Genomic DNA, 18,831 nt, shown 5'->3' on the forward strand with positions numbered 1-18,831 from the left:
CCCCCCATCACTTTCAGGTACACCAGTCAAACGTAGATTTGGTCTTTTCATATAGTCCCATATTTCTTGGAGGCTTTGTTTGTTCCTTTTCATTCTTTTTTCTCTAATCTTGTCTTCATGCTTTATTTCATGAAGTTGATCTTCAATCTCTGATATCCTTTCTTCTGCTTAATCAATTCAGCTGTTGATACTTGCGTATGCTTCACGACATTCTCGTCCTGCGTTTTTCAGCTCCATCAGGTCATTTATGTTCTTCTCTACACTGATTATTCTAGTTAGCAGTTCCTCTAATGTTTTTTCAAGGTTCTTAGCTTCCTTGCATTGGGTTAGAACATGCTCCTTTAGCTCAGAGGAGTTTGTTATTACCCATCTTCTGAAGCCTACTTCTGTCAGTTCGTCAAACTCATTTTCTGTCCAGTTTTGTTCCGTTGCTGGTGAAGAATTGTGATCCTTTGGAGCAGAAGAGGCATTCTGGTTTTCGGAATTTTCAGCCCTTTTGTGCTGGTTTTTCCTCATCTTCGTGGATTTATCTACCTTTGGTCTTTGATGTTGGTGACCTTTGTATGGGGTTTCTGTGTGGACATCCTTTTTGTTGATGTTGATGCTATTCCTTTCTGTTTGTTAATTTTCCTTTTTACAGTCAGGCCTCTCTGCTGCAGGTCTGCTGGAGTTTGCTGGAGGTCCACTCCAGACCTGTTTGCCTGGTTATCACCCGTGGAGGCTGCAGAACAGCAAAGATTGCTGCCTGTTCCTTCCTCTGGGAAGGTTTGTCCCAGAGCGGCACCTGCCAGATGGCAACTGGAGCTCTTCTGTATGAGGTGTCTGTCGACCCCTGCTGGGAGGTGTCTCCCAGTCAGGAGGCACGGGGGTCAGGGACCCACTTGAGGAGGCAGTCTGTCCCTTAGCAGAGCTCGAGCGCTGTGCTGGGAGATCCGCTATTCTATTCAGAGCTGGCAGGCAGGAACATTTAAGTCTGCTGAAGCTGTGCCCACAGCCGCCCCTTCCCCCAGGTGCTCTGTGTCACGGAGATGAGAATTTTATCTATAAGCTCCTGACTGGGGCTGCTGCCTGTCTTTCAGAGATACCCTGCCCAGAGAGGAGGAATCTAGAGAGGCAGTCTGGCTACAGTGGCTTTGTGGCACTATGGTGGGCTCTGCCCAGTTCGAACTTCCTACTGGCTTTGTTTATACTGTGAGGGGAAAACATCCTACTGAAGCCTCAGTAATTGCAGACGCCCCTTCCCCCACCAAGCTTCAGTGCACCAGGTCGACTTCAGACTGTTGTGCTGGCAGCGAGAATTTCAAGCCAGTGGATCTTAACTTGCTGGTCTCCATGGGGATGGGATCCGCTGAGCTAGACCACTTGGCTCCCTGGCTTCAGCCCCCTTTCTAGGGGAGTGAATGGGTCTGTCTGGCTGGCATTCCAGGTGCCACTGGGGTATGAAAAAAAACTCTTGCAGCTAGCTCAGTGTCTGCCCAAATGGCCGCCCAGCTTTGTGCTTTAAACCCAGGGCCCTGGTGGTGTAGGCACCCAAGGGAATCTCCTGGTCTGCGGGTTGCAAAGACTGTGGGAAAAGTGTAGTATCTAGGCTGGAATCCACCATTCCTCACAGCATAGCCCCTCGCAGCATAGCCCCTCACGGCTTCCCTTGGCTAGGGGAGGGAGTTCCCCGACCCCTTGCACTTCCCGGGTGAGGCTACACCCCACCCTGCTTCGACTCTCCCTCTGTGGGCTGCACCTACTGTCTAACCAGTCCCAATGAGATGAGCCAGCTACCTCAGTTGGAAATGCAGAAATCACCACCTTCTGCGCTGATCTCACTGGGAGCTGCAGACCAGAACTGTTCCTATGTTGCCGTCTTGCTATTCCCTTGTTTTATTTTTCTCTAGCATTTATGATAACGTGAAACATATTTTAATATATTTACTTCTCCCTATTCCACTAGTATATATGTTCCTAAAAGGCACTGGTTTTTGTCTGTTCTGTTCATTGTTGTATTTTTAGCACCTAAAACAATACTTGGCATGTGATAGGTATCCAATAACTGTTTTAAAATAAATGAATGTACTTGAAAAAAAATTACATGATGCTTCAAAAACATCAAAGCTGAAAATCATTTGAGTAACTTTAAAATGTAAGTGATCAATAATAAAAGATCACTATATTGTTCAGCAGTCACATAAAGTATTGAAACTAATATTTCAGTATTTGAATATGCTGACACTAATGTTTTCATAAACTAGATTTTGTGTCTAAGTCCTCAGGTTTGGAACTCTTTTTAGTAAGACCATAATGCATTGCAAGGATTTCTAATGAATATGTTTAGTAGTTCAAGTCCTTATTAAATTTCACAGATCAAATGTATGCTGAACTTTAAGGACTGAGGTAATATAAGACTGAGTTGAATGTAATAAGGCAGCAGTGTAGTGGTGGCATTAAAAAAATTGAAGATTCAAAAAGTATAAATTCAAGAATAACATGCAAGTAGCATTCTTTTTTTTTTTATTTTACACTTGTTAGATTTTGTCTTAGTCCCTTTGTGTTGTTATAAAGGAATACCTGAGGCTGGATATTTACAAAGAAAAGAGGTTTATTTGGCATATGGCATCTACATCTGGTAAGGGCCTCAGACTCATGGCAGAAGGCAAAGAGGAATCAGTGTGTTCAGAGATCACATGGTGAGAGAGGAAGCAAGGGTGGAGGCGGGGAAGGCCGTGCCAGGCTCTTTTTTTTAATAACCAGCCCTTGTGGGAACTGAATAGTGAGAACTCACTCATTCCTTACCCTCAGGCCTTAATCTATTCGTGAGGGATCTGCCCCCATGACTCAGATACCTCCCATTAGGCATAACCTAATGGGGATCAGATTTCAACATGACATTTGGAGGGGTTAAACATTCAGACAATAGCAGATATCTAATGTTCAGCTATTTTAAGAGCAGTGAGTGAAACTAGAAGAATCAGAGGAACATAAACAATTATAAAAGCTTCGATTACTAAAAAAGGATAAAAGACAAAGTTGATTAAAGAGTTATCCTTAAATATGTGGCTGTTACACAAAAGGTGTACTGATCAACTTTTTTCCATCACATAAAACAAAATTTAAATGGTACATAAAAACATTAACTTACCCACTTTCAGAGTGATTAAATGTTAGAGCAGGTTGACATTGGAATCTGTGGACTCAACTAATTGGTGTTTGGCCAGAGAACAGTTTATCTTTTCTGGCTAGTTTGAGTTCAGTGCTGTTCAAATTTGGGCAATAGTTAAAATATATTTTGAGACCCTCTTCAGTTCTAGGAGAAAATAGATTTTGTATTCAAGACCTTAATACTAAGCTGCTGCTCTGAACCTCTTTAAATAAACTCAGGTTTTATTAGTCTTTAAGAAAGAGCTGGTATGTTATTATGTCTCACAGAGTGATTTATTTTTGTTCTGGAGTATGCTTTGGAAAGTAGGGTTTGAAATTAAAAAATTATTTCGCTTTTTGTTTGTTTGTTTGCTTGTTTTAAGATTGTTCCAGGACACGAAGGGAGATTCTTCCAGGTTACTGAAAGCACTTCCTTTGAAGCTTCAGCAAACAGCTTTTGAAAATGCATACTTGAAAGCTCAGGAAGGAATGAGAGAAATGGTAATTTTAAGTAACATGTATTTGCTGTTATCGTATGCTTGCTATGAATATCCCATAAATTACTTCACCAAGTTTGGCATAAGAGAGTTTATAATCCAGTAGTTTCCAGTATAAAGCTGCTCTAAAACAACTGTATGAATTGAATGAAACTGCATTATTTCTGGGTCACAATGGGTCAAATCATAGCAATTTCTTTTGGTTTAGCATTTTTATGGAGAAACCCAAAATTTAACTGAGTTTTTATGGGAGTATAAATGGCTTCCTTTTTTATTTTAAAAATCTTTTCGTATGTGATCTGATTAAAAGCTAATTAAGGGAACAGGTGACAATGGGAAGAAATAGATTGAGGAGAAGAATCACACAAGATCAAATCATTGTGGTGTTTACAGTGAAACTTGTGATATTTCACATTTCTGTAGAATAATATATTTTTTACGGTAATGATTATCTTAGAGTTCAAATTTTTTCATTTATTTATGTCCTGGTTTGTTTCTTACAAGTATTTAAGATAGTTAAATAACTGTCAAGTCTGTGATAGCGGGAAATTGAAAGGTACAATTGAACGAATGTGAGTTTAGAAAAGAATTTCAATAGATTAGAAAGATAAGTGTAAATAACATAAAATCTAATGAGATAATGTATATTATACATTTTAAATCAGCCTGTCATCTGCAAAAAGGGAAAATACTGATCTGACAGCAATTCATTTAGAAAAAGACCTAGGAAGTTTATATCTTGCGATTATAGTATGAATCAACATTGTATTACAGTTACCAAAAAGGCTAACTCTGTCTTACACTGCATTAATAGAAGCATATTGTCCTGAACAAAGTTAATACAAGAACTTGGATCTTTTGTACTTTTTGCTTTATTTTTAGATTTTTAAATTTTTGTGGGTACATAGTAGGTGTGTGTGTAGATATATATACGTATATATATACACTATATATATACGTGTATATATATATACACACTATATATATATACGTGTATATATACATATACACTATATATACTATGTGTATGCATATATATGTGTATATATACACTATATATACACATATATATGCATACACATAGTATATATATATATTCATAGTAGTTGTGTGTGTATATATATATATTTGGGGGGTACATGAGATGTTTTGATACAGGTATACAATGTGAAATAATCACATCATGGAGAATGGGGTATCCATCCCCCAAACAAATATCCTTTGTGTTACAAGCAATCCAATTACACTGTTTTAGTTATTAAATGTTTCTGTATTTTTTAGAGGATAACTATAATGTTTGGTTTGGTTCTGAGTAAAGTAAAAGATTTTTAGCCAGAATGTTATATATCTGTGTCTTATAAAAAATGGATGAAGGAATTGACTTAGTAGAAAGCTCATAATTGTTTTTAAACATGTCAATGCTTGTGATTTAGCAAAGGTATTGGTCCTTACTCTTTCTTGTACCAAAAGACAGAACTAGGATTAGTGAGTAGGAGGTTTTTGAAATGTGTATAGCTAGTCAAAAAATCTGGAGTTCAGGTGGGATTTTATAATTGATTGTTAAACATTTACATTTTACATTACATTTTTTTAAAATTTCTTTTTAAGTCCCATAGTGCTGAGAACCCTGAACCTTTGGATGAAATTTATAATAGAAAATCTGTTTTACTGACGTTGATAGCCGTGGTTTTATCCTGTAGCCCTATCTGCGAAAAACAGGCTTTGTTTGCCCTATGTAAATCTGTGAAAGAGAATGGATTAGAACCTCACCTTGTGAAAAAGGTATATGTGGATGAGTATTTTATTAGAAGCTTCCTTAGGTCACTGTGAAATAATTTAAAAAGTTAAGGCTAGATTTTCTGAGTGGCACTTATTTAAGACTAGGAAACAATTTTATTTTTTAGGTTGGGAATATTGGAAAGCAGTTATATAAAAACTATTCAAATGGTGTATTTATGGTATACACTGTTGTTTCTTACATTCCATTTAAGAGCATTTCACAAGGCAGTCATTGTACTAACAAGAGTGAATGACTTGTCCACCAGACTGACCAGGCTTTTGGAAATAGTATTTATTGAGGGAAACACATGGAGACAAGAGCAGTATAGGTGTTTTGCCCGGTAGATTCTGGGGCAGCACACTGGGATCCAGCAGGGCCAGAAGTCAAATTTTAGAGCTATCAGGCTTTTAAGTTCAATTATCAGGGGAGAAGGACTAGGGTCCAAGCCTTATAATTACTACATCAGCGCAGTATTATAGAATGTTGGCCCCGTCTCTTTTCCATCACCTCAGCATTTATGGTTTAGGAAGTTCCAGGCCTCTCCATTGCAAATTTTTATGTGATAAATCAGTGGTAGGTCAGTGGACTGATATGCCAGTTAACATTCTACCAGCATTGTTTCCATGGTGCTTTGGAGTAAGCCAGCCTATAATCAGTTAGCCTTTTACTTCTCAGTATAAGACTTGTTCAGTGTTTCTTAAAAGTATACAAATACATTACCTAATAATCATAAGTGTTATGTATTGTTTGGATTTTTCTTATTTGGATTTAAGCCTAAGAGAAATAATTTTACTTTATATTTATTTATTTATTTTGAAAGACGGGGTCTCACTCTGTCACCCAGGCTGGAGTGCGGTGATACGATCATGGCTCACTGCAGTCTTGACCTCTTGGGCTCAAGTGATCCTCCCAAGCCTCCTGAGTAGCTGGGACTACAGGCATGTGCCACCACACCTAGCTAATATATATATATATATTTTTTTTTTTTGAGACGGAGTCTCGCTCTGTCGCTCAGACTGGAGTGCAGTGGCATGATCTCGGCTCACTACAAGCTCCACCTCCCGGGTTCATGCCATTCTCCTGCCTCAGCCTCCCGAGTAGCTGGGACTACAGGTGCCCGCCATCACATCCGCACACCTGGCTAATTTTTTATACAGACGGGCTCTTGCTATGTTGCCCAAGCTGGTCTTGAACTCTTGGGCTTAAGCAACCCTCCCTCCTCAGACTCCCAAAGCGTTGGGATTACAGATGTGAACCACCACGCCTGGCCAGTAATTTTACATTAAATCTTCCTTTAAGTATAACCAAATGTTGGAAACTCTTAGCATATTTTTATATTTTTATTTACTTAACATTTATTAAGGGTTTGCTATGTGTCAGATACTGTGCCAGTTGAGTACATTTTCTTAATTATTATTCCCATCTCATAGATGAGGAAATCAAGAAAAGTTAAATGAATGTTGTTTCTAAGTCCTACTCTAAATAATATTAACAATCATTTAAATGATTTATTTTTTTCATTTTTCTTAACACATTGACTTTTTGGTTCATGCAGGTTTTAAAGAAAGTTTCTGAAACTTTTGGATATAGACGTTTAGAAGACTTTATGGCATCTCATTTAGATTACCTGGTTTTGGAATGGCTAAATCTTCAAGATACTGAATACAACTTATCTTCTTTTCCTTTTATTTTATTAAACTACGCAAATATTGAGGATTTCTATAGGTAAGTTTATACATGACATATGTGAAATTTGTTTAATTTAAAATTAGTTAACAATATTTAGCAAGTCGCCTCACCAGCACCACACATACCATATCCATACACATGTGTGTGTGGGAGCCTACATAGTATGAGAAGCAGGACAGCTTCTTTTAATAAGAATGTATTGAAGGGAGTCACTGTACTTCAGATCCGGTCCTAGCTGTGCCAACAACCAGCTATCTGACTTTGGTCAAACCACATAAAGACCCTCTATGCCTTGGTTTTTTAATATGTAAAGTAAGGAAGTTACTTACACAAGGAGATCTTTCAGGTCCTTTTCAGCTTTAGTATTTGATCATCTTTCCTTTGGAAAAAATTGAAGATAAATTACTAGTAGCTGGTTATTTCTGCCTTGTTTTTCTTTTCTGTTACTTGACTGTAGGCCTTTTAGTCATTACTTCTATTAGATTTAGAAACTTAATGTGAAACTTTATTTTGCTAACTTTAACTCCGTAGAAGAAAAATTTGAAAATGGAGAGGTTTGAAACAACTAAAAAGTAATGTTTAGGTATCAGGATGATGGGAAGGCATCTCATATTTGTTGAACATGCTCTGTGTTATGGACTTTGCTATGCATTTTACATGTAGTATATCACAGATCTGAGTTTCAGACTCATCCTAATAGAGTTTTCTAATAGATTATGAGTTGTATGTAGGTAGCTTCCTTTAAGAAGGATATTCCTACAAAAGTAAATTTAGTGGTCCTTATAGTTCATTCATTTTGGCAAGAACAATATAGTCATATGCTAGGGATTCATTCCAGAATCCCCCATGTATGCCTAAATCTACGCGTACTCAAGTCATCAAGTCGGCCCTGCAGAACCCACGTATATGAAAAGTCAGTCCTCTGTATATACAGACTTTCACATCCCGTGAATACTGTTTTTCTATCTGCATTTGGTTGAAAAATATGCAAGTATAAGTTCAAACCCATGTTTTTCAAGGGTCAACTGCTTTACATTAGTTGATTATGCAGAAGAAATAAATATAAATTCAAGTCTCCATTTTTATTTATTTATTGTTTTGTTTTTTCTTTTTGCTAAGGGTGCTACTGAACAAGGTCCCATTTTTAAATCCCATAATTGTGGTGGTGGTATGTTCTAAGCTTTCTAATTTTTTTAATGTGACTATTTAGAATTTACTTAATTTTTCCATTTATAAAATTAAAGAATGTTTAATAATCTGGATAAAGTGTGACACTTTAATGCTGATGGTATTAAAACAGTTTTTAAGAATTATTTTACAAAATTTTACTTGGAAAAGTTATATATAACCTATATTTTAAATTTTTCTATTTTTAGATCTTGTTATAAGGTTTTGATTCCACATCTGGTGATTAGAAGTCATTTTGATGAGGTGAAGTCCATTGCTAATCAGATTCAAGAGGACTGGAAAAGTCTTCTAACAGACTGCTTTCCAAAGGTTCTTGTAAATATTCTTCCTTATTTTGCCTATGAGGGTATAGGAGACAGTGGAATGGCACAGCGAAGAGAGACTGCTACGAAGGTCTATGATATGCTTAAAAGTGAAAACTTATTGGGAAAACAGGTATGGCTTCCATTTTTATGTACTTTTCATTCCCTGAATGATATGAGATATAACCTTTACGTTTTAAGGCTGTTCATTCGTATTTATATATTGAAACTTAGCTTATGGTAATCATTATCTAGCATAGCCAACCCATGAATTTTTTTGGTTATGTCGTGTTCTCTCCCTCTGATTGGCTTTTAACTAAGTAGAAATGTTTTAAATTAGAAATAACCCAAAAAACCATTTGAATAATTTTCTTCTGCCATTTAAAAATTTATTTTAACTGTAGTAATACACGAATGCAAGCTGGTTGTTAAAGTCAAGGAATACTAAACAGTGTACAGAAAACCTTCACTCCCTCTTCAATCTCACCAAGCTTTCCACTTTTCAAGAAAAACAACCATCCCTCATTCCTATAGTTCTCATACCCTGCTGTTTGTTTTTTTATGACACTTATTACCTTCTAATGTATGATACAATTTACCTTTTTTTTTTGTCTTTGCTTTTGTTTTTGAGACAGAGTCTTACTCTGTTGCCCAGACTGGAGTGCAGTGGCATGATCTCAGTTCACTGAAGCCTCTGTCTCCTGGGTTCAAGCAATTCTCCTGCCTCAGCCACCCAAGTAGCTGGGACTACAGCTGCGCGCCACCACACCCAGCTAATTTTCATATTTTTAGTAGAGACGGGGTTTCACCATGTTGGCCAGGCTGGTCTTGAACTCTTGACCTCAGGTAATCTTCCACCTCAGCCTCCCAAAGTGCTGGGATTACAGATGTAAGCCACCTTGCCAGACCATAATTTACTTTTGAATTATGTTAATTATTTACCAGTCTTCTCCAGTATACATTTTTCTCTCTTTTTTTTTTTGGCTGATGTATCTCAACCACGTAATATATTTTGAGTATTCATTAAATCTTTGTCAAAAGAAGGAGTCAAGTAAGGAAGGATTTAACAAGCTTTGTTTGTTTTATAATCATTTATATACATTCCAAAATTTTTTGAAGCAACTTATATTAAAACATACATACAAATTTTTTAAGATAAAAAAGCTGTGGTCACCCCACATTTATGTATGTATTTATTTATTTTGGTTATAAGTAAGGGATAACTAACCAAACTTGGTCAATATTAGATAAACTTCAAGAGACCTTTTATTTTTAGTTTCCTAGTTATCTATATTGAACCAAGAAATGGAACAGCAAGTTCCTCAGTTGCTTAGGTGGACCTATTCAGAACTGGTTGTAAGTCTGCAGTCTGAAGGGAAATGGTGAGCAGAGGACTCCTTTCCCAAAGACAGCTGGAACAGAAATAGGCACTCCAGAGGTTATGGAATTTGAGAGAGACACTCAGCCTCTAGCCACTCCCATTCAATCTCCCATCTTAGTCTTCTGAGCATTCTTAATCTTACTATTCTTTTCTTAATGCATTCAAACCAAAAGACAGCAATTTTTAGAGCCTGAATAGGTTTTGGAGGGAAAAGTAATTACGTTCAACCTTGATTGAAACACTTGCCTCAAGAATGAAAAACAGCAAAAATTAAATCACAGTTTCTTAGCTTTTTGGTTAAAGATGTAAGTTAAATTCTTGGCCGGGTGTGGTGGCTCATGCCTGTAATCCCAGCACTTTGGGAGGCCAAGGCGGGTGGATCACCTGAGATCAGGAGTTCGAGACCAACCTGGCCAACATGGTGAAACCCCGTCCCTACTGGGTGTGGTGGTGTGTGCCTGTAATCCCAGCTGTTTGGGAAGCTGAGTCAGGAGAATCACTTGAACCCAGGAGGCGGAGGTTGCAGTGAGCCAAGATCATACCACTGCATTCCAGCCTGGGCAACAGAGCAAGACTTCGTCTCAAAAAAAAAAAAAGAATTGTATAAAACACACAAAGCAAGGAAAGAATGAAGCAACAAAGCCAGAGATTTATTGAAAATGAAATTATACTCCACAGAGTGGGAGTGGGCCCTGAGCAAGTGGCTCAAGGGCCTGGTTACAGAATTTTCTGGGGTTTAAATACCCTTCAGAGGTTTTCCATTGGTTACTTGGTATACACCCTATGTAAATGAAGTAGTGGGCTGTAATCAGTCTGATTGGTTATAGGAGGGGACCAATCAGAGGTACTTTCAATTTCTTATCTGCCGCAGTAAAAGGGAGGGGGTTGCAAAGGGAGTAGCATCTTGTCCTTTTGTTACTTGAGCATGGAAAGTTGGGGTTTTCCTTTGCTTTCATTCTAGGAGGTCAGCATGGATTGGCCCTAGGTTCCCTGCCTCCAGACCTTATTGCCCTGCCTCATTTACGTTAGGTTTCTTTCTTGTCACCTTCTAAAATATTTTTTGTTATTAGGAAGTATGTTTTTGAACTTCCTTATGCATTAAGTAAATTAGCCATTTGCCTTTTGGTTTAGATCACTGTAATTCCTTATTTGGAAAGTTGTTATATTCACCCTTAAGACTTCACAATTCTCATTCATTTAACTAAAGTGTAATGTAGCAGACTTATTCTTTATATTTAGAGAATTTGTGTCTTTTGTGAAGCTACCTGTCTATAGTAGGAAGTAGATTAATGAAAAGTCCAAATCTGTTGGGGAGGGTTTTATTCTACTATTGATGAAAGGGGATGTGGATCGCAGCTAGCCTTAGAATTTGGGATGGCACTCAAGTAGAAGTCTGGGAAGAAGTTATGCAGGGAACAAAGATGACATTGTTCCCAGTCCCTGGGAATTCTTAACAGTAAAGTTCTATAATTGAGACAGAATTCCCAAATAAAGTCAAGAGTAAAATTCAGATAGAGGAGCAGTTATACATCAGTGGGAAATTTAGTTGGCAGAAAAATTACCAGGTCATATAACTTAATGATAGACCTGAAGTCTTATTTAAAATGATTCTCTAAAATTGAAGAATTGGATTAAGGGGGCCTTGTTTGGCTTGATTTTCATACTTTTTCCTCTTAGTCTACAGGTTGGCTGCATAGAAGAAAAAGGTAGGGTTAGTTATAATCTTGTAAATCTTGGACTTTGAGTCATCTATTTTCTTTTACAGTCATCGAATACTTTTGGAAATAAGGTAATATATGTCTTTTGAGTTGTCTTGAAGTTCAAAGATATAAAATATTAAATATATTTTAATTTTGTGCCCTTGCAGATTGATCACTTATTCATTAGTAATTTACCAGAGATTGTGGTGGAGTTACTGATGACGTTACATGAGCCAGCAAATTCTAGTGCCAGTCAGAGCACTGACCTCTGTGACTTTTCAGGGTATGTACATTTTAAACTTAGAGAACTAGCTGTAACTTCACAAGTTCTTAAAGAAGTTTATTAGTTGACACCTTCAATGTCTATTTCAATTTATAGACATCACTCTTTTTAAAAAATTTGTTTCTTTAAAAATAGCCACCTTTGAATTGAGGTAATTACCTATCCTCTTTTACCATAGTCTCCCCACAGTAATTACTCTTTCTAAATTGACCACTTGGTTGGCCAACCTAATAACCTTTTCTTAGTCTTTCTGTAATATTTGAACATTGTGCCATCTGTTGGCCCTTGAAATTTTTTTCTTCATACACATTATTCCTAGTTCTCTTCTCTTTATCTAGGTTTTGCCTTTATAGATCACCTTTTCTTTTTTTTTTTGAGATGGAGTCTCACTCTTTTGCCCTGGCTGGAGTGCAGTGGCATAATCTCAGCTCACTGCAACCTCCGCCTTCCAGGCTCAAGCAATCCTTCCTTCCACCTCAGCCTCTCGAGTAGCTGGGATGACAGACGTACATCACTGTGCCTGGCTAATTTTTTATATTTTTGGTAGAGATGGGGTTTCACTATGTTGCCCAGGCTGGTCTTGAACTTCTGGCCTCAAGTGATTCCCCCGTGTTGGCCAACCAAAGTGCTGGGTTTACAGGCATGAGACACCGTACCCAGCCTCACCTTTTCTTTATTGTGCTTTATTATCTGTACAATTTAATTTGGATGTGAATGTCTCTGAGTTGTATATGAACATTAGAGTTGTTTTCCTGGCTTGATTGTAAGCTACTTGAAAATATGCTTCACTTTTTTTTTTTTTAATGTGCCCTACTGTGCTGGGCATATAAAATAGTAATAATATCTGAGAAAGTACTTTCACATATGTAATTTCATGCTGTCTAAATAAGTGTTGATTGTCATGTCTTAAAATACTGCTTTTACAGTACTGGCATAGAGCTTTGATTCTGATCTGAAGTAATACTGAGGCTCATTTGTGGAACTGCCTTTTAACTTTATAAGATTTTTTAAGAAAATCATTATAAGATCATTTAAGATTATTTAAGTTATTGAGGGTGAAAGGTATTTAGATAATCTGATTTATATATCTGGACTGTGATATGTCATTTGTGATTTTATTGAAAGTATAGTTTTTCAGTAGAAAAATGGTTTTTGAATTTGGGGGCTATTAAAATCTAAATTTTCATTTTGGAAGTTCACTGGTCTATGAACAAAACTTTTTAAAATGATGACTGTATTTTTTCCCTTAACTCTGTTAGGGATTTGGATCCTGCTCCTAATCCACCTCATTTTCCATCGCATGTGATTAAAGCAACATTTGCCTATATCAGCAATTGTCATAAAACCAAGTTAAAAAGCATTTTAGAAATTCTTTCCAAAAGCCCTGTAAGTATACATGATGAGTTTAATAATAGAGCATTCCTTCTTTTTTAGCTAAAAAAATCTTTGTAAATACATCTTAAAGAGGAAAAGTAAACAAATGAAAAACGTATCTCATAGTTAAAAAGGAAAACATTCATTTACAAGTTTAAATGGTATTTTACTTGTCAGCATTAATTGAAATATGTTACATATGAGAACAGAAGGGAATATATCTACTTTTTCATGGGAATATACTATTTAATTGTAGTTTACCTTCTGAAAATTAAATAAATTGGCAATAGTTTAAGATAGTAATTTTCTTAATGTAACATTTTGTACTTGATATCAAACCCAAATCTAAATTCTGTTATTTAGTTATTTTAAATATAAAATGTGTAGGTATTCAAATATTTGAAGAAAAAATATAAAGTGTATTTATTGTAGCCGAGTGTCTAATTAAATAACTTTTTACTAAATCTGTTTATTTTCTAGGATTCCTATCAGAAAATTCTTCTTGCCATATGTGAGCAAGCGGCTGAAACAAATAATGTTTATAAGAAGCACAGAATTCTTAAAATATACCACCTGTTTGTTAGTTTATTACTGAAAGATATAAAAAGTGGCTTAGGAGGAGCTTGGGCCTTTGTTCTTCGAGATGTTATTTATACTTTGATTCACTATATCAACCAAAGGTAAATAACATATTTGGACCAATATATAAGCAGTCTTTCTATCCTGTTCTTTTTGCTTTGTTTTGTTTTGTTTTGTTTTGTTTCGAGACAAAGACTCACTCTGTCTGCCCATGCTGGGTGCAGTCACGGCTCACTGCATCCTCAACCTCCTGGGTTCAGATTATCCTTCCTCTTCCTCCTCACCCTGCCGGGTAGCTGGGACTACAGGAGCATACCACCATGTCTGACTAATTTTTTGTGTTTTTTGTAGAGGTGGGGTTTCACCATATTGCCCAGGGTGGTCTCAAACTCCTGGGCTCAAGTGAACTGTCAGCCTCAGCCTCCCAGTGTGCTGGGATTACAGGCATGAGCTACTACCCCCAACCTATCCTGTTCTTTTAATTGAAAGTTTATATGCTTCTAAGAGGTAGATACCAGAATGTTGCTTTCTGAATTTTGCTTTTTTAGATGTCTATTATATTTACCTACTAGTTTTTAAAAACTGCACTACTTGCCTGGGAAACATAGCAGACCTCGTTTCTACTAAAAATTTTTTAAAAAACAAAATTAGGGCCAGGTGTGGTAGCTCACACCTATAATCCCAGCACTTTGGGAGGTTGAAGTAGGTAGATTGCTTGAGCCCGGGAGTTAGAGACCAGCCTGGGCAATATGATGTGAAACCCCATCTCTACAAAAATTTTTTAAAAAATTAGCCAGGGATTGTGGCATGCACCTGTAGTCTCACCTACTCCGTAGGCTGAGGTGGGAGGATCGCTTGCGCTCAGGAGGCAGAGGTTGCAGGTTACAGTGAGCAAAGATTGTGCCACTACACTCCAGCCTGGGAGACAGAGCGAGACTCTTGTCTCAAAAAAAAAAAAAAGAAAGAAAATTATCCAGGTATGATGATATGCGTCTGTAGTTCTAGCTACTTAGGAGGCTGAGGTAGGAGGATGGCTTGAGCTCAAGAGTTTGAGGCTGCCAGTGAGCCTTGATTGCACCACTGCATTCCTGCCTGGGCAACAGAGTGAGACTTTCACTCAATTAAAAAAAAAAAAAAAGCACTACTTCTCCAATTCTAGAAATCTTAAGAAGGATCTTCAACATTTTAATACTAATATTCTAGCTATTGATGGCCTCAAATAAATGTTACTATAGATTTGGGGTTGTTCGGCTGGGCGCAGTGGCTCAAGCCTGTAATCCCAGCACTTTGGGAGGCCGAGGCAGGCGGATCACAAGGTCAGGAGATCGGGACCATCCTGGCTAACATGGTGAAACCCTGTGTCTACTAAAAATACAAAAAAATTAGCCGGGTGTGGTGGCAGGTGCCTGTAGTCCCAGCTACTCAGGAGGCTGAGGCAGGAAAATGGCCAGAACCAGGTAGGCAGAGCTTGCAGTGAATCGAACTTGCACCACTGCACTCCAGCCTGGGCGACAGAGCAAGACTCCGTCTCAAGAAAAAAAAGAAAAAACAAAAACAAAACAAGAATTGGGGTTGTTCAATTTAGCATCTGTGATCTTTTCCATTGATTTTAATGAGATTTCTATTTTTTAAGGTCTTTTTTATTGTGGTAAACTATGTAACAAAATTTTTTATTTTCGCCATTAAATGGCCAGTTCAGTGGCATCAATTACATTTCCATTGTTGTGCAACCATCACCACCGTCTGTGTCCAAACTTTCATTATCTCAAACTGAACCTCTCTACTCATTCCACAATAACTCCACATTCCCCCTTCCCACTGGCCATTGAGAAACTAATCTATTTTCTGTCTCAATGAATTTGCCTATTGTAGGTATTTTAATGTAGAGTTGTACAATATATGTCCTTTTGTGTCTTGCCTTGTGTGGTCACTGAAAACCTTGTACCTTAGCTTGTGTTTAGATAGTGTTTGATAGAGATTTCCTTGGATACCAAGAGTGTTGGAATGAGGAAGCATGAGAGGAGAAAACTTTTCCTAGTGTTTGCAGATTGGCTTTATGCTAGGATTCTTCTTCAACACTTAGCCGTGCTTGCATTGCTTGGGATCAGCCCCAAATACAAGCTTACGGTCTTCTCTGGTCTTTTCTGAGCAAGAGTCTTATCTTGAGCATGTGTGTGGCTTTCTGAATTCCCCCTAATTTGTGGGTGCTTTTGAATATACTAATTTCCCAAAGAAATACTCTCCCCAGCTACTCCTAGGCTTTAGGCAGCCTCTTGTATGTCTCAACAGTAATCTTTTGCCCTATGCACTTGCAGGTTGTTGGTCAGCCTTACGAAGTTTCAAGCAACACCCATATCTTTTGTAGCTGGTATGAAGTTAAACGAAACAGAGCCATGCACTTTACATCAGTCCTTGGCTCCAGACAGGTTAGAATAGACATATACAATAGTTTGCAACTAATCTATTTAGCTCCATGAACTACCATGAGCCAGTGTCTCAGACTGAGGATACAGGCCACTGCTTTTGCGATTGTTGCCACGCTGGGGTAGGGGTGGGCAAGGACAAGTAAAGTCACCACGAAACTTTCCTACTGTTTTTCAGTTGCATTTTTCTTGATTCAATATTTTCCTGATTACTGTAAACCTTTGACTATTTTACAGAATTAGAATTAGTTCTGACAATTTTGCCTGTTTTTCAATGTTTCTGTTAAAGGATGGAAGCTTAGAGCTGCCTATTCTGCATTTTGCTGATGTGACTTCTCTTTTTGGCTTATAAGCCATTAAAATATTTATGTCAGGGCATATAAGAATTAGAGATGCTGAACAAAAGGACTTCTGAATGAATTTATTTCAGAGTAATTTTCCAGAACTTACTGGTTGTTGTTGTTTTTTTCTCCCTATATTAGGCCTTCTTGTATCATGGATGTGTCATTACGTAGCTTCTCCCTTTGTTGTGACTTGTTAAGTCAGGTTTGCCAGACAGCCGTGACTTACTGTAAGGATGCTCTAGAAAACCATCTTCATGTTATTGTTGGTACACTTATACCCCTTGTGGAGGAGCAGGTGGAGGTTCAGAAACAGGTAATTTTCTGAATCATCTTCAAAATGATATTTAAAATATACAAAGTATTGTTAGAAGGATTTGAGTGTTTTATGTTTACTTGGTATAATTGGTGATTTTATTGAGAATATTTTTTGTAAAATGATTGGAAAAATATTCCTAATGAATTAACCTTTGTAATCAATTACAGAGCACTTGGTACTTTTGATAGTTTTATCTACTATGCTGAAGTAGAGAGGTAGTCAAAACTAGGGATAGCAGTTCGCAACATTATGGTGGTATTTGAGTTACTACTTATATAAACTGTTTCATTAATATTGGCATTTTTTTTAACCTCAGTACCCATCTTGTAATAGTACCTTACATAATTATTGAATTATTTGAAAACACAAAAACTAAAAGCTGGGTATCTTAGACGTAATTAGAACATTTAATCTGATCTAGGTTAATAGATTTTATCATTTATTACAGTAAGTTTTGTTGGCTTACTTTAAAATTATTTCTCTCCTTATAATTTTTTCTTTTTAAATTATATTTAGGTATTGGACTTGTTGAAATACTTAGTGATAGATAACAAGGATAATGAAAACCTCTATCTCACGATTAAGCTTTTAGATCCTTTTCCTGACCATGTTGTTTTTAAGGATTTGCGTATTACTCAGCAAAAAATCAAATACAGTAGAGGACCCTTTTCACTCTTGGAGGTAATAAAAATTTCATCATCTACTATTTTTTATTAGAGAACATAGACAGTAGTACTTTTCAAAAATCTGTAATGCTCTAGCAGTAAAAAATGGAATCTTTTTTTAAATTGTGATTAAAAATATATACGTAGGCCAGGCACATTGGCTCATGCCTATAATCTGAGCACTTTGGGAGGCTGAGGCAGGATTGCCTGAGCCCAGGAGTTCAAGACCAGCCTGGGCAACATGGTGAAACCCTGTCTCTACAAAAAATTAGTTGGGCATGGTGATATGTGCTTGTAGAATCAGCTACTCAGGTAGCTGAGATGGAAGGTTCACCTGAGCCCTGGAGGTCAAGGCTGCGATAAGCCAAGATTGCTCCACTGCACTCCAGCCTGGGTGACAGAGTGAGACCCTGTCTCAAAAAAAAAAAAAAAAAAAAAATATATATATATATATATATATATGTATATACACACATACTTGTGTGTGTGTAACATGAGATCTACCTACTTCAGAAATAAAAAAATGAATCTTAATGTATCTCTTTGCATTGAAGCCAAAGTATAAATATCAAAACTTCCTGGTAAAGATCCAAATTTAAGTTTTCAAGGAATGTGACATAAAATAGTTTTGATTTTAACACATAAGATGCTAAGGTCCACTGATAGCTCAAAACTACCAATGGATCTTCTCAATGTCAATTTAATGTTTGTGTTAGAGATAACGTTTAATTTTTGAAAGCATATTTCAAGTTTTAATCTTTATAAACCTCAAAATTATGTTTAGGTATATTCTTCCATACATATCTTAATTATAATTTTTAAATGATAGTCTGTATTTGATTCTGTAAATATAAAAACATATTTAAATAAGTTAAGATGTAGAGTTGTACTACTAAAGAGAAATTTAAGCATTTCCCTCCAGTTGAGTATGCTATAACAATCTTGAAATGTGTGTTACCATGAGAGAGTCTATTAGAATTTAAATGATTACGCAGGGTGCAGTGGCTCACGCCTGTAATCCCAGTGCTTTGGAAGGCTGAGGCGGGCAGATCACCTGAGGTCAGGAGTTTGAGACCAGCCTGGCCAACATGGCAAAACCCCATCTCTACTAAAAATACAAAATTAGCTGGGCATGGTGGCACATTCCTGTAAATGCCACCTTTTCGGGAGGCTGAGACATT

General features: G+C 37.0%; 1 protein-coding gene across 9 annotated transcripts in view; it reads left to right on the top strand.

The window, feature by feature from the left end:
• Positions 1-18,831, top strand: part of ATM (ATM serine/threonine kinase) — a 139,153-nt gene that overhangs the window by 51,925 nt on the left and 68,397 nt on the right. For all 9 annotated transcript variants that reach the window (XM_054524991.2, XM_063711358.1, XM_054524992.2 and 6 more), the window contains 9 exons: positions 3,513-3,630; positions 5,235-5,408; positions 6,962-7,131; positions 8,472-8,718; positions 11,834-11,949; positions 13,209-13,335; positions 13,804-14,003; positions 16,808-16,982; positions 17,502-17,666. In XM_054524991.2, coding sequence (XP_054380966.1) covers positions 3,513-3,630; positions 5,235-5,408; positions 6,962-7,131; positions 8,472-8,718; positions 11,834-11,949; positions 13,209-13,335; positions 13,804-14,003; positions 16,808-16,982; positions 17,502-17,666 — 1,492 coding nt within the window. The remainder of the gene's footprint in view (positions 1-3,512; positions 3,631-5,234; positions 5,409-6,961; positions 7,132-8,471; positions 8,719-11,833; positions 11,950-13,208; positions 13,336-13,803; positions 14,004-16,807; positions 16,983-17,501; positions 17,667-18,831) is intronic.

This window comes from Pongo abelii, chromosome 9, assembly GCF_028885655.2.
Source record: "Pongo abelii isolate AG06213 chromosome 9, NHGRI_mPonAbe1-v2.0_pri, whole genome shotgun sequence".
NCBI classification, from domain to species: Eukaryota; Metazoa; Chordata; class Mammalia; order Primates; family Hominidae; genus Pongo; species Pongo abelii.